We start from the raw sequence: 25,459 nt of genomic DNA, 5'->3' as shown, positions 1-25,459 counted from the left end.
TTTTTCTCTCTCTTCAAACCTTCCTCCTCAGATTACTAACTTTAGCATCGGAGCGGTTATTCCTGGATAACCCCCGGGCTAGATTATCTGTGCTGACTGTGCAGGCACCAAATTGGACGGTAAACCTTTACCAACCCCAAGACATCTCGGTATCGGAACTCACCCGGAACAATTGGCGCTAGAAGGAGGGTGTAATAACTTCAATCGTCCAAGAAAGACCTCCCACAGTCATGGAAGGAAATACCGAAACTACACCCATCCCAGAATCAGAAAACCGGAATTTTGATAGCGGCATCCTGGCCACTGACGCCAACAAGGCCGTAAACACCATGCCAGAAATAATGGTGGAGGACGAAACCCACCTTCATAAGGACACTATAAACGTACCGCTAACACCAGAAAGAACTCAGGCACCATTCCCGGATCCTTTGGGAGAGTTCACTCCGGAGGAGTTAGAGATAACGGCCAAAGTCATGCAGGCAATGTCCCGGAAAAGGAAAGAGGCCGGAATTGCGGCCACGAAGGAACCACAGAGAAGGCCGACACCGCCCGTAATCATCAACCTCGAAGATCAGTTCAACCAGGCCGAGCAGCAGCCTCAGCCACGACCATCGCCGCGTGAAACGGTGATGCCCTCTGAGCGACAGGTCACAAGAACTGTGCAAAGGGGGGAATCAGAATCATACCGACAGGAGGCCAGTAGCGGGCCGCCAAGGCACTTAGCCAGGGCTATCATTCGACCAAGGACGTCTCCCTTTACGCAAGAGGTCCTTGATCAGCAAATGGAAAAAATAAAAATGCCGGCATGTACCTATGACGGCAAGGGTGATCCAAAGAGGTATATAGCGGCCTTTGAAAGCCATATGCTGTTGTATACCGATACTGATGCTGTGTGGTGCAAAGTTTTTCCTACAACGTTGGTGGGGGCTGCTTCAGATTGGTTCACTAATCTCCCGCCCAGGTCTATCGACTGTTTTGAGACCCTTGTCGAGATGTTCACAAGTCAGTATGTGAGCAACAGTGCAAGACAGAGAACCTCAGGGGAACTCATGTCTATCAGGCAAAGAAGGGACGAATCACTGAGAGATTTCGTTCGGCGTTTCAATAATGAAGCTAATACCATTCCAAAATTACAGCAAGAGATAGCTGTCATGGCTTTGATGAGTGGTTTAGCCGACAGTGACTTTAAGAGATACATGGCGCGAAAATCCTTCCCCAACCCGGGGATAGCATTTAGCAAAGCTCATGAATACATCAAGAGCGAAGAACTTCTGAAAGCAGGCAACCAGGCGATCTCGGCAGAACCATCTCGGCGACAAAACGCGTATGTATCAGCAGAAACCCCGGTGGAAGGGATTAGAAGGCAGAACCCGCAGAAAGCAAATAGACCTGCCAGGGGTCTGGGACGGTATAATAATTATACTCAACTAAACACACCAAGGGCTGCTATTTATTCAATAAATCAGCACAAGGAAGATTGGACTCGGCCAGCACCAATGATAACGAAGGGCCGAGATATAAAGAAATATTGCATGTTCCACAAAGATGTCGGCCATTATACTGAAGAGTGTATCCAGTTGAAAGAAAACATTGAAGACCTTATTAGAAAGGGACACCTCTCCCAATACCGGTCTCAGGGAGGAACAAGCCGACAACCCGCACCATTGGCCCGACAAACGGAATATCGGAAACAAGGAGACTCGTCAACACAAGATGATACCTACCGTCCAGGTCATGCCGATTCTTACCGGCAAGGTACTACGCCTCTTGGACGTAAGATAACCATAGAGGTAATTACTGGAGGGCCCGTGCATGGGGGTTCCGTTAGCGGTGCAAAGAAAAGCTTGTCGGAGTTCAAACATGTGGTGAATGCTTTAGGAGTGGATGAACGACCTCGGCCCGCGACGATGCCACATGTATCATTCTCCGAAGACGATGCAAAGGGTATAGTTTTTCCTCATGACGACCCGTTAGTGTTGATACTGGCAATTAATGGGTGCGACGTCAAGCGCGCGTTGGTAGACGGGGGCAGCTCGACAAACATTTTGTTCGCAAGAGTGTTTGATGCAATGATGATAGGTCGAAAGTACCTAACGCCGGTGTCATACCCGGTTATCGGTTTTAACGGGTCAACGGTCAGACCCGAGGGAAGCATAATACTAAAAGTAAGAATTGGGGAAGGATCGATGGCACGGGACGTAATGACGGAATTCCTGATTGTAGACGTGCCGTCAGCATACAACGTTATTATTGGTAGACCATTGATTCATGATGTGCAAGCAGTGGTATCGACATATCACCTCATGATGGTTTATGTGTCCAATGTCGGCAAGACAGAGCGTATCCGAGGCAGCCAGACAATGGCAAGAGAATGCTACGTATCGGCATTAAAGCAACCTGGCCGACAAAGTTCAACGAACTTGCATAATCAGAAAAGAGAACGATCCCCTTCTACCCAAGATTTGGCAATGACGAATTTTGACACAAGGCCCGTAACTGTCCCAAGACCGCTGCCAGGAGGAGAAACGATTGATGTTGAATTGCAGCCCGGAATTGCTAATCGTACATTGAAGATTGGCTCCGATATGGATAGCGATATGCAATGCCACTTGATTGAACTACTGAGGGAGAATGCGGATGTTTTCGCGTTCTCGGCCGATGAAATGCCAGGTATTCACCCAGATATAATGGTGCACAAGTTGAATGTTGATAGGCGAGCTAGACCGGTACGACAGAAGAAAAGAAACTTTTCAACAGAAAAAATCGAAGCGATACAAGCAGAAGTGAACAAATTGTTAGCGGCCGGTTTTATAGAGCCATGCACATATCCAGAATGGTTAGCCAATGTTGTAATGGTTAGAAAGCCGTCAGGAAAGTGGAGAATGTGCGTTGATTTTACGGATTTAAACAAGGCTTGCCCAAAAGACTGCTATCCATTGCCGAGAATAGATCGACTGGTTGACTCCACGTCAGGCCATGCACTTTTAAGTTTTATGGATGCCTTTTCTGGATATCACCAAGTCAGCCTCCATCAGCCGGATCGAAACAAAGCGGCATTTATCACAGATGTCGGAGTTTATTGCTATAAAGCCATGCCTTTTGGGTTGAGGAATGCGGGAGCAACATACCAAAAACTGGTAGATAAAGTTTTCGCCGACCAAAAAGGAATAAATGTCGAAGTTTATGTTGACGATTCCATTGTAAAGAGCCGTCTAACTGCAGATCATGTTGAAGACTTAAGGGAGACATTCAATACTCTCCGACGATATCGGATGAAGCTGAATCCCGAGAAGTGTGTGTTTGGAGTCAAGTTCGGAAAATTCTTGGGCTTCATGGTTAGCGAAAGAGGAATAGATGCTAATCCCGATAAAGTTGAAGCGATCCTCAGCCTTCCACAACCGAGATCAATTAAAGATATACAAAAGTTAACGGGCCGAATGGCGGCGTTAACAAGATTTATCAGCAAATCTGCCGACAAGGCTCTGCCATTCTTCGTAGTTCTACGACAAAACAAGACTTTTGTTTGGGGGCCAGAGCAGGTCAAAGCATTAGAGGCCATTAAGAACCATCTACGATCATTACCAACAATAGCAAGGCCGAAAACGGGGGAAACACTACAACTTTACATCTCGGCATCCCCAAAAACGGTAGCGGCAGTACTATAAGTGGAGCGCAAGAAAACACAGATGCCTATATATTTTGTAAGCCATGTGTTAAATGCTGCAGAACGACGATACCCCCTGGTAGAAAAAACCGCATATGCAGTCGTAATAGCGGCAAGAAAACTGCGACCGTACTTTGATGCACATGCCATTGAGGTCTTAACAAATCAACCATTAGAGAAATCTCTTCAAAAGATAGAAACCTCTGGCCGTCTGCTGAAGTGGGCAATTGAATTGTCGGAATATGCGCTGATCTATAAGCCAAGGGTCACTACTAAAATTCGGTCAAATTACGATCGTTTTTTTACGACCGTCATTAAAACGGTCGCAAAATATAATATTTGCGACCGTTTTTAAGGCGGTCGCAGATTTGCGACCGTTTTTAGGCTATTTAACGGTCGCAAAAGTATTTAAATTTTTTTTAAAATAATATACACGTTAAAAATAATTCTAAATTTAAACAATTTTATTGCGACTGTCAAAAACGGTCGCAATTTGCGACATTTACGACCGTTACATAAACGGTCGCAATTTGCGACCATTTGCGACCGCCAAAACCAGTCGCAAATTGCAACCATAACGACCGTTATAGAAACGGTCGCAATTTGCGACCAATTGCGACCGCTAAGAGCGGTCGTAATAAAATAATGATTTTTTTTAATAAAATGCAGTATAAAAGTGCTGCCAACCCACTCTAACCCTAATTTTTGTTGAAGCAGCCGTTTTTCTCATCATTTTCTCTCTCCTCATTTTCTCCATCTTCTCCTTCCTTCTCCCTTCTCACGCCCTCCTTTCTCTTCATCTCCTCTTTCTCTTCTCCTCTTTCTTTCTTTCTCATCTCCTCTTTCTTTCTTTCTCTTCATCTCCTTTCTTCATTAAATCACATCAGATCAAGCCCCACAGTCACAGCAAGCAACGAATGAACGAGATCGACGCGCCGTCACCATCCTTTTCAAGAATTTCGGTTTTCATGGTCAAATTCGACCATGAAAACTCCAGATCTGGTGTTTTCATGGTCGAATTTGACCATATAAACCCCATGAGGAAGAAATATTAGGAAAGGTATGTTGATTTTCTGATTTTTTTTAAAATAATTTTGTTTTATTTTCGATTTTTGTTGTTTTATTTCAGTTTTTGTTCGAATTTTTGTTTGAATGTTGGTTCGAAGTTTTTTTCAAATTTTGTTGATTTGTTTTTCGAGTTTTGTTCGTAATTTTTTGTGATTTCTGTTCGTTGTGGGTTTCAATTTTGCTGGGTTTAATTTTTTTTTATTTTTGTTCAAATTTTAATTAGTTTTTGTGGGTTATATTTTGTTCGAATTTTGATTTAATTTTTGATACATTTTCGGTTTGATTTGTGTAATTTTGTTCGAAATTTTGTGGGTTTTTTTTTTGGGGTTGAATTTTTTTTTTATAAATTTATACAATTTTTCGGTTGAATATGGGTGGTGGTTAAAGGTGGTTGAGGCTGGGCGGTGGTGTTTTAGGGTGGCCAGTGGTGGTGGGTAAAGAGGGTTTGGGTGGGAAGTGGTGGTGGGGTAGGCTGCGAAGTTCAGGAGGTGGCTGCTTTTTTTTCTTTTTTTTTTTGTTTTTTTAATTTTTTTTGCGACCGCCTAGGACCGTCGCTAAATCCATATTTGCGACTGCTTTTGTAATCGGTCGCAATTTGTAAAATTTGCGACCGTTGTCTAACCGGTCGTTGAAATTAATAAAAACGGTCGCAAAAAATCTGCGACCGCCAAACGGTCGCAATAATGATTTTTTGCGACCACGTGAATAACGACCTCCACCTTACGACCGTTGACGGTCGCAATTACTAATTGCGACCGTTTTTACTATAATCTGCGACCGTCAGAGACGGTCGCAATTTGGCCGAATTTTAGTAGTGGGTGTCGATCAAGGCCCAAGCCTTGTCAGATTTTATAGTCGAGACCTCTTACAATGAAGAGGAGGAAGAAATCGGCATCTGGATAGTGTCCGTTGACGGCTCTTCAGCCGCAACAGGATCCGGGGCCGGTATAATCCTGACTTCCCCACAGGGAGATATATTCGAATATGCAATAAGATTCAAGTTTAAGGCATCCAATAATGAGGCTGAGTACGAAGCGGCACTGGCCGGGGTCCAATTATGCATAGCGGCAGAAGCAAAGAAAGTAGAGCTTTCCACAGATTCACAGTTAGTAGCAAGCCACTTTGATGGAACGTACGAGGCACGTGAGCCGACAATGACGGCCTATCTAGAAAAACTCCGAAATGCGACAACAACACTTGATCAATTCGTGATCAATCTAATACCCCGTGGGCAAAACACTCAGGCAGATGCGTTGGCAAAGTTGGCAAGTTCCAGTTTTAATAACTTAGAACGCACAGTGATGGTTGAGGTTCTGGAACAAAAAAGTATAGATGAAAAAGAACAGAAAGAAGTAAATTGTGTGACGCAAAGCCGAGAATGGTATGACGATATTCTGGCATATAAGTTGCAGGGTGTACTTCCGACAAATAAAAGCGAGGCACAAAAGATCAAGAAGGATAGCGTCTGGTTCATTATGTTTCGGGGCATGCTGTACAAGAGAGGTTTCTCGTTGCCATTGCGTAGGTGTTTAACGGGATATGAGTCAGCGAGATTAATAGAAGAAATACACGAGGGCAATTGCGGTAATCACTCAGGCAGCAGGTCAATGTCCTTAGAAGCAATGAAAAGAGGCTATTATTGGCCGACAATGAGCTCAGATACTCTATCCTACGCCAAGAAGTGTGATAAGTGTCAGAAATTTGGTCCAGCAATAAATCAACCACCTAATGACCTAATACCTATCCTCAACCCTATCCCATTCGCCCAATGGGGAATGGATATTGTCGGACCTTTTACTTCGGCAACAGGAGGCCGTAAATTTCTGATAGTAGGAATAGACTACTTCACGAAATGGATAGAGGCGGAGCCGGTTGCGAAAATAACTGCTAATGAAGTAAAGAAGTTTATCTGGAGAAACATTTTCACCATATTTGGGTTGCCGATAGCAATGGTGTTTGATCACGGTTCGCAATTTGACTGTAATCCGGTCAAAGATTTCCTCAGTATATATAAGGTGAAGTTCGCGTATGCCGCGGTTTGCCACCCTCAATCCAATGGCCAAGCTGAAGCCGCTAACAAACAAATACTAACCGCACTAAAAAAGAAGATTGACGACGCCAAAGGACTTTGGGCAGACTTGGTGCCGGAAATATTATGGGCTAACAGGACGACAACAAAAGAGACGACAGGAGAATCACCTTTCAATCTGGCGTTCGGATCGGAGGCCTTCATCCCTGCAAGAATTGGGGTTACCGACATTTCGAATTCAACACTTCTGCGAGGACCAAAATGACTTGCTATTACGACAGCAGTTATATTTCTTACCAGAAGTAAGGCTAACGGCTTCCATTAAGTCTGCAGCCTACAAAAACAGAATGAGCCAAGCCTACAACAAGCGCGTCAGCCATAGGCCGTTAGAAGATGGAGACCTAGTATTGCGTAGAACAGCTGCAACGGGAAAAGGAAATGCCGATGGTAAATTCACGGCAAACTGGGAAGGTCCGTATCAAATATACGAAACAATACGCCAAGGCTCCTATCGTCTTATGACACTAGAGGGAGCCCAGTTGAAAAATGTTTGGAATGCAGCTGTCCTGAAAAAGTACTATGCTTAGTCCTATGTAATTTGTACTAGTAGTAACTAAATTTGAAGTTCTTAGATATCGGCATAACTATTCAATATGTATTTTGTACTTATCCTTTAAAAGGACTACTTTGTACGCAAATTTTATTTTGGCGGAAAGCCGTTAATAAGAAATGCGAAACACTCAGCAATCAAAACGAGAACCATCTGCCCACTTTTGATATGGACATGCAAACGGCCTAGCTAGCCGTAGCAGCCATTCAAGTGCCGAGATGGTTGGATAACTATGCACCTAAAGGTGAGTTGAATAGACGGTCTGATCCACTGTCGTTGCTCAGCCTGCTAAAGGTCGCAGCGAAAAAGTACAGATTTGTGAAGGGAAGTAACGGATTTTTTCCAGACCCATCACCGCTGTAAATTGTTCAAGGACAGTATTAAGTTTCACGAATAAATGTTAAGACATTTACTCGTCAAAACTGCGGGGCAAGCATAATATGAATAAGCATAATATGAGTAAGTATAATGTGAATAAGCAAAATTGGCAGCTAACAAAACCACAAGCCCAATACCACAGACAATAAACAAATTAAACATAATCACCAAAAAGGACGGATTGTCATACACAGCCGGTAGCAAATAAAAAGTTTGGTGCTAAAACACAGTCAGATAAGCAAAATTATACAGACATGAGTTCTTCAGTAAAAAAAAAAAACACACATAAACAGCTGGATGATGACGGCCCAAATACTTCAATTCTCCTTGGACTCGGACTCCTTCCCTAAAACATCATCATGGGTAGGAGTAGCAAGAAGGGTGTCATCAAACTCCTCTTCAGGAAGGCCGCGAGGGTCAAGATTCTTCATTGTAGCAAGGCTAGGAGGATCATCAAAATAATCTTGTTCATAGCTAGTAGGAGATAGATGTCGGTCAGAGCCGTAAGCATCCTCCACTGCCTGCCATTTCTCTTCATCCCACTCCTCGGCCTTGCAAACGCACCGATGTGCAGCGACCCAACCGCCGGTATAGCGATCAACCAACTTGTTGTGGTACAAATTCGACTGTAAGAACCGATTGACAGCTCTACGCTTTATGGCAGGCTTCTCTGAACGCAGAAGTTCAAGGCTATCCTCGGCCCTCTTCCTGCCGCTTTTCTCGGCTTCCAATTTTTGCTCAAGGTCAGCAATTCGAGCCTTTAGCTGAGCCTGATCCTCAAGCTTCTTGAATAGCTCATCACGGTCAGCAGCTTTGCCCTCCATCACCTTCAGCTTGCCCTTGTAACCTTCAATCTCAGCATTATGGGCCTTGCGTTCATCATCAGCCTTTTTCAGAATAAGCTCCGCCTTATCTGCCTGCCTCTGATAATGCCTGTACATATGAACGACCTCAACAGCAGTGTTGACGGTCTTTTTTAAAAAAAAATGATGATAATAAAAAAAAAAAAGAAAAGAAAAAGAGGAGAAAATATATGAGAAACAAATCTAGATAAGCATATGACTAGAAGAACGAGCAAAAACAGAAAAGAAAAAAAATATAGAATAAAAGAATCTAAGTGACATACCTTCAGCAGATTGTTCATTATCTCACCGCAGGGAGCCACAACACGGCCAGTAGGCCTGTCGGCAGGAGTGGGTAGATCTTTCAGCATTCTCCAGCCAAGGCTGCCCCCAGATAACGGATCGTCGGAATAAACAGACTCACCTCTGTTCACCGTCAGTGTTGGACGCCAAGGCTCACTGGCGTTTCCAGCAGGAAAGGCCGAGAGCTCATCTGCTACCTCTTGAGGAATTTTCACATGCGGTACCTCGATGAACTCCGATACAGAGGCAGGAACAAATGCGTTCTGGCCGCTAAATCCAGAAAAGCCGGTATTAGCCTCAACGGTCACCTTGGTAACAGTAATGACCTTCTCGGCTTCAGAACGAGGCGGCTGCAATGACGACAGGTCAGCACCACCGACATCATCCTCGTCCAAATTCACAACATTGAACTCGACAGCGGAATCTTTTGGCTAATTTGTTTGTTGGTCAGAAGCGGGAGTTGTCTTTCGTTTCTTAGACTGATCACGGTCGCTGGTTGAAGTGGTCCTTCTGGACTTACCGACACCGCCACTCCTCCTAAGGGGAAGAGTAGTTGATCCCGCCGGCTTCGATTGGGAAACAGCAGTCATGTCTCTCCTATCTCTTCGCCTACCCCTTTGAGCTCTGGTAGCAAACTTGGGAAGGTTGTCGAGCTTTTTCTGGGGGTTGGGAGGACACTGATGCTTGACGCTGCCGTCAGGATAAAGTCCGAGTCGGGCGTTGTCTAGCATATCGACACCTATTTAAAGTCATGATGGATGAACGATTAAACCAGCGACAAGCATAACGGAAATATCAGGTAAAACACAAAGTCCTGATAAAAATGACACGTCAGGGAAAAATTTTGGAAAAATACCCAAGGTTAATCACGGCCCGAGGAATAAATAAAGGGAAAGAATTACAGCATAATTACAAGACACGAAATATGTGTACATATAAATAATAACAGTAAAAACAACAATGATGACTTTAAATCATACCCATTGCATCAGTATGGCAGAGACCGACATGAGACAGGGGAGCGTTGCCCAGGATATAATTACAGTTGGGCAGCCACTCCCTTGGAACGGCCTTAACTTGTCTACCTTCATTAACATAAATACACTCAAAAAACCGAAAGGCTTTTCGTTCAAGCTTGCCTAAACTCCTATCCCTAAGTGTGTCAAACCAGGTATGAGGAGGATAGAAGGTCCTTCGCAAAGCAAAGTTATCAGGAACCTTCACAAAGTAAAATTGATTCTGCCATTTCTTACAACTGGTCAGCTTTGGCCACACTGTAATTTTACCGGCAGCAGTGAGAAGAGACCACCAACCAGATGATTGACTGTCTTTCTTAAGACGGTGAATCTTACGCACAAGATTCAAAGTTAACGGAAAATCCATATATATCATCGTCCATACTAAAGACACAATATTACGAACGGTCGGAGGTGTTAACTGGGCAATGCAAATATTCCAGGCCCTAAACATTTTTTCGATAAAGGGATGAAGCGGAAAGCGGAGTCCGAACTCTAGGTGTTTAGCATACACGGCAATATGCCCAGCTGGGCAGTCAAACACAGTACTACCAGAAGGCGGTAAAGTAAGAGCATAGTCATCAGGAAGCCTGAAAAATCTCTTCCCAACACCACAATAATCCTTCTCGGTAGCAGTTACCAACCATTTGTCATCAATCACGACGGTCTTTAGATTTGATCGCCGATGTTAATGTCATCATTTATATCTGAGTCAGTCTCCTCGTTATCGGATCCAGACTGCCTTCCACTGCCGCCAGCTTCTTCTTCCTCCCCCTGATCTTCACTCTCTCCACCTTCCTCATCTGAGATCTCATCCCTACCTGACGCTGCGCTGCGTTCAGTAGATTCCATGTCGTCTTCGTTAAAACCAGACGCTTCGGCTTCAGGGCCAACAAGGGGCTCTTTGCCAGGACGCCTAACAGCGCTCTCGGCTTGATTAGGATCAACGCTAGGGCGTTTAGTTCTCGGCATTTTCTGGACGCCGATTTTACCAAAATTAGACCCGTACTCGTCGAGGAAGATATACGATTCAACGTCCTCAATAACACTGATATATTCAAGTTCAACAAGATCAATGTCTTCTAATATGCCAATGTTAACAAGCTGAGAAGGCTTTTCAGCTTCCTTTTCTGACAATGAGGACAAGTGCACAAACGGGTCAGCCTCACAGGCCTCACCCGCAATAGAATTTTTTATAGATTCACGCATAACCAACTCAACAAATACAGAAACATCAAAACCCACTACATACAAGTCACAAACATCGAGCAATTAAATTAAAAAGAGAAATTCAAAGTTTTTTACCTCTACACGAAGCGAACAACTTCGACGAATCGCAAAAATAGGACGGAGCAACTAAGTCTTGAAAGTAGCTGAAATCCGTCGACCCAAGTATGAACCCAAAGTACCTTCGCACTGGCAATCACTCGGAGTAGCAACATAACTCTATTTTTGGGAATATTTAGGGAATTTTTTGAGAAATTTTTTCGCAAAAGTGAGATAAATGAAGAAACTGTTCGTATTCCTTATTTATACCCCCAGCGAACAGTAGTTTGATTTGACATTTGGTGCATGAAATCCAACGGTGGGGATAAAAGCACCTCTTCATCAAAAAACACTAGACGTCTGACACGTGCCCCTATAATTTTTGCTTCTTTTCAATTTTTCCCGCCCATAACAATGTCCAAATAAAAACATGCTTAAAACAAAGTAAACTATCGGTACTTTGCTCACTTTGGGGGCAAATCGGAGATTTTTTTATCTCCAGCACTTATTTTCATATTGAGCAACGCACTATCGGTACTTTGCTCACTTTGGGGGCAAATCGGAGATTTTAAAGCTCCAGCACTTATTTTCATATTGAGCAAAGCACTATCGGTACTTTGCTCACTTTGGGGGCAAATCGGAGATTTTTAATTCTATACATTTTATTTTTTGCCAACTTATACACGCAATCAATGCCGTAAAGTGCGAACGTTGACTTTTTGTCAACGTCCCCACTTGGGGGGCTAGTTGTATGGGATAATACCGACAACCTAGCTATTTGGTCGATAAACGCCTTAATGTTACTAATTACCCAACAATTAGCAAACCAGCTTAGCATCCACAATAGCCGGTTTCTCGGCCACGTGGAGAGCAGCTTAAAACCACGCAGGCACCTGCTGCCACCTATAAGGTCGGTGCGCCACCTATAAGGACGTGTGGCACCTGCTTGGTTATCCCCCTATATATACCCAGCCACATTTTCATATTGAAGGTACAATCTCTCTCTCTCTCTACACTTTTTCTCTCTCTTCAAACCTTCCTCCTCAGTTTACTAACTTTAGCATCGGAGCGGTTATTCCTGGATAACCCCCTGGCTAGATTATCTGTGCTGACTGTGCAGGCACCAAATTGGACGGTAAACCTTTACCAACCCCAAGACATCTCGGTATCGGAACTCACCCGGAACAAGGACTAACCAATATGTAAATTAGGGAAGAAACAACAATAGTATAATACTTTCCCAAAAAAGAATCAGCAACAACAGCTCCAAAAATAGTAAGTAAGAAAGAAACTCCAACCCAAGCATTAACATCGATGCAGGCATATGCACTCCAAATGACTGCGTTACAGAGACCAGCAATCGAAAGAGACACCGGCATGTAATTTACACTGTTGGTGTTTATGACCTGAGGCTAAACATACAAGTTCCATAATTTAGCATATGACTATATATTTATGTTTCGTATAGAGTATATAACAAGACCGTCGCCAAAAATAACATACCATAACAGTGAAAGGTGCAGCATAGAAAAGGATCCCAACAATAACATAAAAGATCCCAACAAAGGCAGACCTCGAAGTATGGGTGTGGAATGCGAAGAGTGTGATGCAGATTAAGGCAAGCAGAAACTCAAGCTCGACAAGTAAGTACCTGCACATTGATTTCTGAATTGCAACAACACAAACCAGCAATCTAATTCAGCCAACAGCAAAGAATTGAAAATGAGTTAAAATTGTTCAGATTAATTCCAATTCTAACCCCGCTGAAGCTGTCACCGTAATACGAGTACACAACAAAATAGAAAACATAGAGAGCAACCCCAACACAGTTGACGGGAGTAAGAAGCAGAGTGTCACGGTTCGAATGTAAAACATCCACATTAAACAATTGATTAACCCGGCAATAATAGGGTGAAACATATATTCCTCTTTATCTTTTTGCAAATAAATCCTCCAGATTGTAGGCCTGTTAGGTTCAATTTAATAGCTATCACAATTTAAGTAGTACAGTACTAATTAAATATCAAATATGAGCGAAAGTAATGAATACATACGCAGGAGAGCAAAACAGGAACAAGGATGTAACATTGCCTGCAAAAGTAATCAACGAATCAAAATCAGTCCTCACTAGCATTATTAAAACAAATTTAGTTATTAGCACTAATTAATTGAGTGATTAAAGAAAGTAAACCAAACGTGATAAAGAAGAAAACACATTAAAAAAAAGTGAGATTAAACAAATTTATAAAAGGGAGTAAAAAAAAAAAAAAGAATAATAATCATACCAATGATATCCAAAATAGTATGAAGATCAACCATCTTTGCTTAGCTTATAGAGAAGATGTTCGAATTTTATACTAGTACATTAATAATAATAAGGGGCCAATGGCAAAGTTATAGATTGATTAAAAATATTTCGTACTGTATTTTATTCGTGTTCCGATCCGAAGTCTTCTATTTGGGCCTTAGGGGTCCTAATTGAGCCCGACTATTGTTAGCTAAGCTTGTGTTTTTTGGTACCCTATCAATCAATAAAAATCGATCTTGGATCAGACTGATTTTTTCTTTAAATTTATGTATAAAATCTTAGATAATGGTTAAAATTATTTTTAATAACCTTTGAAAACTTTAATTATATGAGTACTTAATACACAAAAAAAAAGGCGCTAAAAGTTTTTTTTATACTTTTTTTCGAGTTTCTATAATTTTATGGAAAATTTGTTAGAAAAAACCTTTTAAAATCACCATTTTGCTAAAAAAAACTTTCTTAAAGCTTTTTTCTTAAAAAAAAAAAACCACCACTTTATTTTTTTTTGCGAGAGGAAACCTATTTCCTTAATCACCCTCTAATTAACTTAATTAGACTCTATTTTTTCTTAGTTAAGGTCTCGAGTCGAGCTACTAGGAATCAAGCTTTGACGAACATGCCAGGCTCATTATCACCCCTAGTCTCTATTATTGTAATTTTTAAGACAATTTACCCTCTTTCTAGATAGTACTTGTAAATAAATTACAACTAGCTAGCTTTTTGGGACATTCGATGCCTGAGTGGTTATTTATAGGTTGTTTGTGTTGATGTGTATTGCTTGCTAGATTTATGCATAAGTATATATGTGATAATAAAAATGTCACAATAGAAGATAATAATAACAATTATATATATATATATATATATATATATATATATATATATATATATATATAGATTAAGCTATACTTTATTTAGATTAATTAGGAAATAAAATGACTATTTTTATTGAATTTCATATTTTTAAAGTTCTAATTTATGAATTGTGACATGTTTATATTAATATAGTGTGCACTAATAATTAGCTCAACTTATTTCTAATAATGAAGAAAAGGGATGGAATATTTTAAGGCCTTTTCTGATTGACTGAACTAAATTTATTAGAGTTAAACTGAAATAAAATGAAAATAAGGTGAAGAGAGCAAGCTCTTATTTCATTACTTAAATTATGTAAGATACAAAATGTGTAAAATCTTTAACGTTGTAAAACTTATATTCAAATTAGTGGGAATGTAAAAGAAATAAAGTTGATTACATATAATATACTTCTATTAACTTCAAGATTAATAATTTAAAAATATAACTAATTTTTATATATATAAATAAATTAATTAATTAAAAAAAACGCAAGTACTAAATGCAGTACAAAATAACCTAAATGCAGAAATTAATTAATGATAAGAAAATAATAAAAGACTGAAATACCCTTTTTCAAAATGAAATAACTGGTTTGTCATTTCACCAGACTTTTATTTTTCACATTTTCCCTTTTGCAATTCATTTCATTCGCTATTTTTTTCCATTTCATTCACCATTTCAGTCGCCATTTTTTTTACAATTCATTTCATTTCATCATTTCCCTCAAAATTTTTTCAATCTAAGCTCTAGAGACGAAGAAGTCGTTCACGGTCGGCTATGATTTCCAAGGGTACTAGTAAACACATGGTTTCCGGGGGGTATCATTTACCCCCGACTATGATTTCCGGGGGGTACTGAAGACCCCCGGCTATGATTTCCGGGGGGTACTAAAGACCCCCGGAAATCTTATCCGGGGGGTAATAGAGACCCCCGGAAATCGTAGCCGGGGGGTGCTGGAGACCACCGGAAATCGTAGCTGGGGGTACTGTTGACCCCTGGCAACACAACCAGCACCGTGATACATGCCCATGAATAAAATGTTCCGTTTAAGATGGAAATTTTATTTTATTTTGTTTGATTGTTCTTCTATAACTTAGATTTTGCGAAAAAAAAAAATTTACAACACATAATTTTCATACCTCAAAAAAATCGTCGTAGTGCACTTTATTATTGTCCATGAATTTGTATAGTACTGAATATTTAATAGGATAAAAGGTTGAATACGTTAGAATATGGTTGTAAATTAAACGGTAGGATGTTTATATAGACATATAGTTGGGAGTGTAAAGGATTTAATTTTAATCCTTTAAAAAAAAAGTGTAAAGGATTAAATCAAATTAAGGGCAAATTTGAAATATAATCTTTTTTAATAAAATAACTTATTCTGCATTTAGGTAAAATTGTACCTGCATTTAGTACTCCCCAAAAAAAAAAGCACTTTTAAGGGGTAACACGTGTTACTTCGTATGTAAGCCCCATCGGAACAATCTAGATAATTAGATATTTCTTATTCCATATGAATTAAACTCAAATTCTTTCATTTTCTCACTTTTCAATCCCCTTGATTCCTTGAGTATAATAAAGCCTAGGTAGGTCAAAAAAAGGTTTTGGAAGGTATTAAAGTGAAATGCGGCGGCAAGAAAAAGTGAAGAAATCCCCATTTAATTTCTTTCTCTAAATTAATTCTCTCTCAAAATTCTGGTTTCCAAATATTTTCTGTTTTGGGAATCATACTGCGGGTGCACTCGAGACTCTGTTGCTATTAGATGCGGACATTGGAGAAGCAGTAGACGCCGGTTTACTTTCTAACTTTCCGACGCCGCTTTGATTGCCGAGGTATTTTCTGTTCTCTACTTATCTTTGATTGCTAGTGTGGTGTAATTGTTAATTTTTTTTGGGTAATTAGGATTGTTAATTTTCATTATGGTATGTGGTATGTCTAATTAAACTCCAAATTATTAATTACTGCTGTTATATGGGACGAATCTGAATTTCACGACATTAAGATCTGATCTAAACTTTGTTGCTGTGATAATCATAGCAACAAGGGCGGAATGCATGTGTAATAGCCTGAAATTAAACTAAAACTGAGAAATAACAAGCAAGTGGATGATTGATTAAGCAAAAAAGTCTGATTTCACAAAAATAGCATACCCTATTCCCTTATTACAAGTTCTACTACAAAAGCATCGACTTTTATTAGCCCTGTCTTTTTCCTCCACATTTGGCAATTACTCAATATGTTACGGGTGTTATTTCTAAGCTAATAACTTGGGAAAATGTGAATATTCAACTACCACTATGTTTTATTTACTGTAATTCAACTTAGGAATATATATTAATTAAGATAATTCCACTATAGGTATTGAAGAATGTAGCAGCAATATGTTGGTGCACGTCCCTATTACCACCGTAATAGTTTCGGAGAGATGAGTTTTTTGGAGATAGAGGTCCGCGGATTGATGTCTTGGATTTCCCGGCAAAACAATCCACAGCCGTTTCGTAACTACTGGACGGCATTATTTCAGGAGACAATTGGAGCACTTGGGCTCGACCAAGATGAACCTCCTTCGCTCGTCCTAATCATTGACTTTTCTGGTGTCCCACATATATCCTTGTCCAACAAGTTTCAGCTCTTCAATGCAATTAAGGAGACAAAGAGAGAGCATCCAGATATTTTTTTGGAGGAGGTATTTCAGTACATATATTATACAAGTATATGCATGTGTTGTGTTTATTTGTGAGTTTGTGACCCATAATCTTTTATTTTTTTATGATAGGTTTTCATTGGCAATTTTTGTGAGCGCTGCATCAGTCGTTGGAGAGGTGGGAAATGGAGAAATGTTGTATCTCCGGAACAATCCCATAAGCCCCTCTTTAAGTGAGTATGCCATATCTTTGCTGAATTTATTATACATATAATGTATACATATAATTTGATTGGAGTCAATCTTAAACTGCATTACATATATCAGTATCAAAAACTTTATTAGGTAGCTTAGTCGCCTAAGAGGAGCATCTAACTCATAACTTGGTCCATTAATATTACTAGTATTATATTTCACATACAGTGTTATCTTCTGCCTTTACATGAGCTTATTATTTAGGAAGTAACTTGTTCGCTTGGGAGAGCTGTAGAATATTCTTGACTATAGAGCCAAATTCCGTGGAGTAGCCATTGCATGCCCCTGTGTAAAGCATTAAACAACTTCAGGTTGTTAGTTTCCAAGCATAATTTCGAGAAAACAGGCTCTGAGCTGATACCGAGAGTGTGTCTCAAAGTAAGCCAGAGCAAACCTCCTTTCCTCTGCAAGCAAGTAGAAGCAACCACATTCCCCCTATTGAGTCCCTCATAACACCCCCCCCCCCCCCCCCAAACCCAGATAATTATTCTGAAAAATTGCTACATCAGAATTTACTTTAATTAGGGGGATGCCCAGTTAATCTTTTTGATTGCTTTAGTTTGTCAATCTAATTCGCCAACTCAGCTTTTGGAGTTAGATCGTGATGAGTCAGCTGGGCTTATAGACACGTAGGCAAGCGATTTGTAAACGCCGCTTATTTCCTCCATTGAAGCTACCACCGACACTTATTTCCTCCATTGAAGCTACCACCGACACACTATCTTCCTCCGTTAAACTGTCCACCGACGCCACTGCACCACCTCCGGCGGCTTCGCCGCCAAATTAAACGAAAACCCTATGAATAAAAGGTGAAATTAAGGGCTTGGTTAACCCCAAAGGGTAGGGGTGACCAAGAACATGGTGTTGGTGAACGGATGGTGGAGACTGGTGGAGAGAGAAAGGTGGAGGTGGTGTTTCTATGTAGCTTCCATAGATGAATGAAGGTAGAAAGCTTGAGGAGAGAGGATGAAGAAGGTAAAGTGAGTTAACAGAAAGAATTGGGGTTAACTCAGTTGTCTTACGTGTTCAGTTGCGTCATCATCGTTTATGAACATGTCACATAGGCAAAATGACCAACAAATCCCCAATTTTAATGATGGAAATACCTAGAGTACCCCTAGATTAACGTTTTAAAGCAATCAAAGAGATTAACAGGAAATTGCCGCTTTAATTATGCCAACAAGAGGTGTTGCCCACTTCGTAGGCTGCTGCTTGCTGCTACAATTTATTGCTGCCATGCCCCTGCTGCTTGCTTTGCTACTATCAATATGTTAAGTTGAATTGATTTCATGTTAATGTTTTGAATTTCAGGCACTTGTCGGCTCGGCTTATTAGTGACAAATTCGGTGGCTCATATGGCATGGCGAATTATGATAACTTTGTTGCAGGAGATGTGGATGTCCCTCATGCTATCCGGATTTCCATTGTTCAGGTAACAGGCCAATAATGTTGATAACAAAATATGCTTATTTGTCACAACTTTTACACAATTTGCTCAAAATAAGTCAATTTTTAATTAACTAAAAATAAGTTAAACTTTTAGGGCTATTGTCTTTAAGTAGGCTAGATGACCTACAACCTACTAAACAAGTCACTTTATTTATTTAATTTTTTTTATTTTGGAAAAGTTCTTTGAACCCCATGTACGGATGAACCCCAAGCAGCAGCCACCACTTTCAGCCCCTCAACCACCACATCCCAACAATTACCCCTCACCACCCGTGCCCAGCCAGTCAGCTACCACCTTCGTGTCGCCACCCAGCATGCATCCCTCAATAAACCCGGCTCCACCATCCCTCCCTTCCTTTGTGAGGAGGCCAACATTAATCTTTAATCTGCAACAATTTCCATACCAAACACTAGTTTTAATTATTATATACATAAGCATATAAATAAACCACATTTCAGATTTAGAATGAATGACTAATTATAAAAGTGACAAAATGTACATTTTCATGTGAGCTTAATTGAGGAAAACCGCAATTACGAAAACGGATGGTTTTGTGTACCAAATACAATTTAATACTACAAAATAAGCGCAAATTTCACATGAAAAAATTAACTTAATAGCTAGAATTTAATTCCCAAATTGGAAAGTTAAATTGAGCTTGCTTGCTAATGTAAAAATCAACCAAAATGAAATCCGAAAACGATTAATTACCTCGTGAATAATTAAGTTCAATTTCTGGGAAGTTTGATTATGCCTCCAAATCTTGTTTGGGGGGAATGTGGTCGCTGGCGCGGGAAAAGGTCTAAGGGGGTTGGTCAGTGGTAGGAAGCGATTGGCGTTGTGGGAGGTGACTGTGGTGGCGTTGTAGCCGGCGAGGGCTTCTCTATGATGGGAGAGATATGTTATTTGTTTTTATTAAGTAATAAAAATACTTAATTCTAATTAAAATTTTAAGAACCAATCTTATATTGACATTTGGCATAATTAACTCAAACAACCGGTTATCCGTAAAATCAACAGGTTATAACTCATTTTGAGATAATGTTCTATAAATGTTGACTTATTTTTAGTTATTCAAAGGTTGACTTATTTTGAATTAACCGTGTAAAGATTGACTTATTCTTGACAAATTTTCCTAAAAATTATCTTAACATATATTTAATTGACTTTGCAGGAAACACATTTACGTATTACTGCTAGAGTGAGAGGATGGAATGTGACCATGAAGATTGAGTTCATACCTCTTCAGCGCCGTACTAATTTTCCAATTCTGCTATTTGAAAGGAAGTTGGAACATGATGCTACCTTGAATGATAATAGGCTTAAAAGAACTTTTCGAGCTCCGGTGGATGGCAATGTGTTTGTGACGGTAGAGAATTCAAGCTTCTCTACCAAAAAGTTGATTGTTGATTGCAGGAGTTTGTAGATATAACAGAACATATTTTGGTATTTTTTTTTTCATGCACTTTTAAAGGATATTATTCATCGTTTTATGATGAAGCTGGCTTTATTTGGTACACAATCATTTTTTGCTCAGGATTTTGGCTATGATAAAATTGTCACTGAGTCGGACTGTCAAGTTGTAACAAATAGGTTGTCCAAATGAGCAACGCACCTAACTGATCTTGATTTTGTTCACAATGACGCAATGAGGCTGAGCTCTAGTTTTGTTCAAGTTAGCTGGGCTCTTGTTCGACGTGAAGGCAACGGAGTAGCACATAATCTTGTAAGATTTATTCCGTTTAACTGTGAGCACATTGGGAGAAGTGTGTCCCTAGGGATTATGCACTTATGGATACTATTGCTTTGAATGATTGATCTCTCATCTCTACCCCCTTCAAAAAAAAGCCTTTTTTTTTTTGCACTCTAGGGATCTTCTGTTTTATGTATGTAATAAATTTAAAATTATTATCTGTTAAATTTGATATTATTTATATTTACCACTTGATTAGATTTCCTAAGCATGCATATACAAAATGTTAAATGTTTGAATGGATCATGAAAGAAAACAGCATTTATAAATAAAATGAATTTGTTTGGACAACTCGATGGACATTATGTCAAACAATACTGTATAAGTAATAATTATAATTTATGAATGAGTTACCTATTAGAAAAAACAGCCCTAACAAACTTGTACTTATTGTTATTGTTGGAATAAGTTGTTTCACCAGAGGAAGACCATCCGAATTGGTCCCAAATAGTATAGATGTTCCATAGCACAATAGTCCCAACTTTGGGCTCTCCGTTCCATCTCATATAGCACTGAACCACATTGCGACGATCATCTCTAATTTCAACATTAAACCGATATTCATATGTGGATGATGGTAGCACTATCTTCCAACCAAGATCATGTAAATGATTGCCGTATTCACGTATGCAATGCACTAGCAAAATATAATTCTCATTAATCTTATTTGTATCATTCAGTCGCGCTATCTCGTTCATGATCCTCACATGACCTCCTGCGTTCCATATCAGATTTAAATAAAGTACACCCAAAATTAAGAGTGTAACAAATGTAAACATAAGGCACATTGTAGTTTTATGCATTATCTTGCTATTGCTATAACACAAGAATGACCACAACTTGTTCATCTTCACGTTTTCGTCGCCATACCAAGCATACTCAGCATCATCACTCTCAAAAGTCAAAACTGTCTTCCACATTAGCAACACGAACCTCAACCATTTTTAATTTTACAGAATCAAATTAGTATTTTCAGGAATATATTTCTTTTTTGGTAATGCAAATTTAAAATACCCCTATTCAAGATTTCAACCATGTTAGTTGAGTAATATTAGGGACGACATTCAAGGAAAGTGTAACAAACATGAATTTTCCTTCTTGTTGGGTGAAAAAAACCCAAAACTATTGAAAAAAAAAAAAAAAAAAAAAAACTTCAAGGTGGAGCTAATCTGATTTTTATAGGAAAAAAGTCAATCGTATTATCATTATAAGTTTAGAGGCGGCGCACATAATGCATGCATGATTATCTTTTTATAGGGAAAAAATCAAAAGCTATTTATTTCAACTGTTGCTTGGCAGCGCACCATCTGATGGTTGCACCCTTTACTTTGATAATGCTGATTAAAATTTCTCTTGGATGAAAATCGTGAAATTATAATATTTCTTATATCAAGCCTCTTTGTGTTTTTTTTATTTTTTATTTTTTATTTATTTTTTTTATTTTTTAAAATAGATTATCAGCTTTAATCGCTTTTATTATCCCGTCGTGATTATAATAATGTTCATTGTTGAATTAAAATTTTTTGAATGCATTGGATCTATTTTCTACATTGTAGTACGTACATGTAAAATTGTAAACATATTGTTTACCATTAATAAGTCACAATGAATAATAATTAAAATTAAATCATATTTGGAGATATCATCTTAATTGCTCTTGATGCTTTGTTGAATTTGATCTATACTGTAGATCGATCCTTACTTTTAAAAAATATTGCATAAGTTTCACTACCCTTAATTCTCGTAAGAAAAATTCAACTAGGCACACTACATTATGACTTATGAGACAAAGTATTTTTTTAACTTATTAAAATTTTAACTAACCTTACTTTAAAAAATCTTAATTAATTAATAATAGAAAAAAAATAAACACACATAAAAGCATAGTAATTTTCATTCCTTAGTGCATGCAAATCTTAACTTTTACAAAACAGATAAAAGTAAAACACTGCATAGCTAAAATTAAAGCAAATAGGATATCAGTGCTTAGAATACTCCTAATTAAATTCTAAAACAATACAAATACATTTTAATAATTAAAGGAAACTAACTAATATGAATAATTAATTAAGTCGGTTTTGAATCAATCTTCCTTCCAAAGACATAAGATAAAACCACCAAAGCTACTATATACAATATTCCATGAAAAACTTTATGCTTCAACGTAACCTTCCACCAAGGAATATGGGGACGAACGGAGTGATAATCAGTAATTGGGTTTTGTGTTATCCACGCTTCATTATTTCGTCGATCCGGGGGCCTAAAATCTAAATTGATTTGAAAACATTCATCTACCACCGGAGATTGTATGTTTACTCAATGATGTAAAGCAAGAATTAAAGCACTTCTGATTCCCATTAGACCCATCCATAACAGTCGCAAATTGCTTGTAGTAGTCAATGATAGAAGAATGGAACTCACAACACTCAAGCAAGTGTGAACAACAAAGTAATCGTAAGCCGGCAATATAGCTATGTGAGTGAAAAAAAAAACTCAAGAGTGAAAAGGCTAGCACATGTTAAAGCCCATCCATCTAGCTTTTCATCAATCATACTACCATCAATAATGCATGCGATCGGTAGGAATGCAGTGATCGTGGCTCCAAGACCCATTATCACCTGGTGAGGGGTGACTCGAACAATCCAATACGTTCTCACCCGATATCCCACAATGATGAGAAAGATGTGAATTGGTCCAAGAATTCCAACAAGTAAGAAGAATATGACACCTTATTTTGCCTACAATGTCAAATAACAGCTAGTACTAATTAGTTCCTTGTAGAATTAAATAGATCAGAGTTAATAGACACCTTCAAGTTATTATTACCTAAATAATAATTAACCCGTCTACGTTTTTATTGCATGTTTTAATTTAAGCGCTTTAGTGGCAAGTGGCAAGGCTTGTTTGATATTAGTCAACAACCAACATCTGCTCGGAAGTCTACAGGTTACTCTACGTAAGAAACATTTTTTCTCTTTAACATATCATAAACTTTTTAACTATTTATGAAGAATCCCACCTAACCTTTGGATAAATTTGCGGACTTATGCAAGATCCGTTGAAAATACCAATAAAAATCATGTTAGGATAGATATGTAAATACTTAATAAACATGAAACCTAATTGATAAATTTAAATTTAATTATAACCATCCAAACAATTTAATGTGATGCATGATATGCCAGTTTTTTCCATTGCACTTGCACTTAATAAGACAGAAAGTATTGAGTTTTTTTCCACGAGACAAAAATTTAATAAAATCTGAAAATAATACGTACTGACGTACTCGTATGAAAGAAACTTCCTTGACATTTTTTGACAAATGATTCCCAAGTTAAAAGATAAACTTTTGTTAATATCTACTCGATCTAAAGACTAAAGTCCCTTTCATTTTCTTTACGTTAATTTTCAAAGTACATACTAGGAGATTAATCTCCTTCCCAAAGGTTATAAAAGCTAAAAAGCCATAATACATATGATAGTAGACAAAAAAAAAAAAAAAAAGAAAATTACAGTAGCAAATAAATTAAGAAAGTAATTACCTCTTTGTTGTGAGGAAATCCAGACAAATCAAACCTTTGAGTTAACTTCATAAAGACCATTGCACCCGCTCCAAACCCAGCAGCAAAAACACCCCATACTCGAGCGTAGGTATTTTTTTGTATTTCATGTCTAATTGCTTCTACTAGGCCCTGATTTGTTTTGTATTCTATAAAATCACGGTGGTTACTCACCACCCTACTCCACAAATTTTGAAATAAACTCGCAACAAAGAAGTAACAATTAACAAAGAAATTATCCATCTTTCAACTAGCTACGGAGTACTAGGTTTAGTTTAGAAAAAAAATGTCATGAGTAGTGAATAAAAGGGCGAGAAATTTGTAAGTATTGATAGTGAAATTACAATAAAATGGAAAGTTACTCCCTCTGCAAAGTAATCTGTCGAATTAATGAATTATGCTGCTATAAAGATTTTTTATATTATACATTTATGCACAATATTTTTTTATCTACTTTCTTGTCTATAAATCTTAGAACAAGAAGTAGTACCATTTTCCTCAATTCGGATAGTATGTATAATGGTGCTTCTTTTTTTTTTTTTTTTTTTTTTTTTTTTTTTTTTTTTTTTTTTTTAATGCATAGTCTTGATATGATGTATAGTAATCTATTGTACTAGTATTAATTATCACTATGGATTATGGAAACTAACTCCGCCAGTGGGTTTCCCGCTGCCAGTCCCAAGCCTGGATAAAGGAGGAGGGTTACGGTAGGCCAGTGACAGCCAGTATAAAACTTCGTCACATCCCATGACATGAGCCAAACAGATATTTTCGTGGGGGCGTTCCCTACTCAGCGACGCGCTGCACTTCCTAGACCCGGGTGTAGTGATAAGTATGCAAGGGTTGCTAGGTCGTCGCCCAGAAGCGACGCGCCACATTGCCCGAGTGTGGTGTCAAATGAGCAAGGGCGTGCCATTGGGGCGTTCCCTACTGAGCGACGCGCTGCACTTCCCAGACCCGGGTGCAGTGATAAGTATGTAAGGGTTGCTAGGTCGTCGCCCAGAAGCGACGCGCCATATTGCCCAATTGTGGTGTCAAATAATCAAGGACTTGGAGTTGGGATCAGGAGGGAGCGTGGGAGAAAAGAATTTAGTTTGCGGATTGGTTCTTGGAATGTGGGGTCTCTTACGGGAAAATCAGCAGAATTGGTAGAAGTAATGAAAAGACGACGCGTGAACATCATGTGCCTCCAAGAGACAAGATGGACAGGAGAAGGAGCTCGAGGCTTGGTTTTGGGGTATAAGGTATGGTATGTTGGGCAAGAAACGAGCCACAGAACAAGGAATGGTGGAGCTAGGAACGGAGTTGGTGTGGTTCTCGATGAGAGGTTGGCAAAAGAGGTGATCGAGGTCTATCGGAAGAACGATAGGTTGATAAGGCTGAAGTTGCTATGTGGCAAGGAGATTGTGAATGTTATCAGTGCTTATGCTCCCCAAGTGGGTTTAGATGCA

At 39.0% G+C, this 25,459-nt stretch overlaps 2 protein-coding genes across 2 annotated transcripts in view; both read left to right on the top strand.

Annotated features, from left to right (window-relative positions):
* Window positions 1-230: 230 nt before the first annotated feature.
* Window positions 231-3,665, top strand: LOC145584519 (uncharacterized). Its single transcript, XM_081641345.1, has one exon. The coding sequence runs from the start codon at window positions 231-233 to the stop codon at window positions 3,663-3,665; it is 3,435 nt and encodes a 1,144-aa protein (XP_081497471.1).
* A 5,091-nt stretch (window positions 3,666-8,756) lies between these two features.
* LOC145585853 (uncharacterized) overlaps window positions 8,757-25,459 on the top strand; it is an 88,487-nt gene continuing 71,784 nt past the window's right edge. Inside the window, exon 1 of the mRNA XM_081642564.1 lies at window positions 8,757-8,768. The gene's annotated coding sequence lies outside the window, so the exon portion shown is untranslated. The remainder of the gene's footprint in view (window positions 8,769-25,459) is intronic.

Source organism: Chenopodium album, chromosome 16 (genome assembly GCF_948465745.1).
Source record: "Chenopodium album chromosome 16, dcCheAlbu1.1, whole genome shotgun sequence".
In the NCBI taxonomy this organism is placed as follows: Eukaryota; Viridiplantae; Streptophyta; class Magnoliopsida; order Caryophyllales; family Amaranthaceae; genus Chenopodium; species Chenopodium album.
Note: the sequence above shows the minus strand (reverse complement) of the source record. Positions and strands in the feature narration are given on the sequence as shown.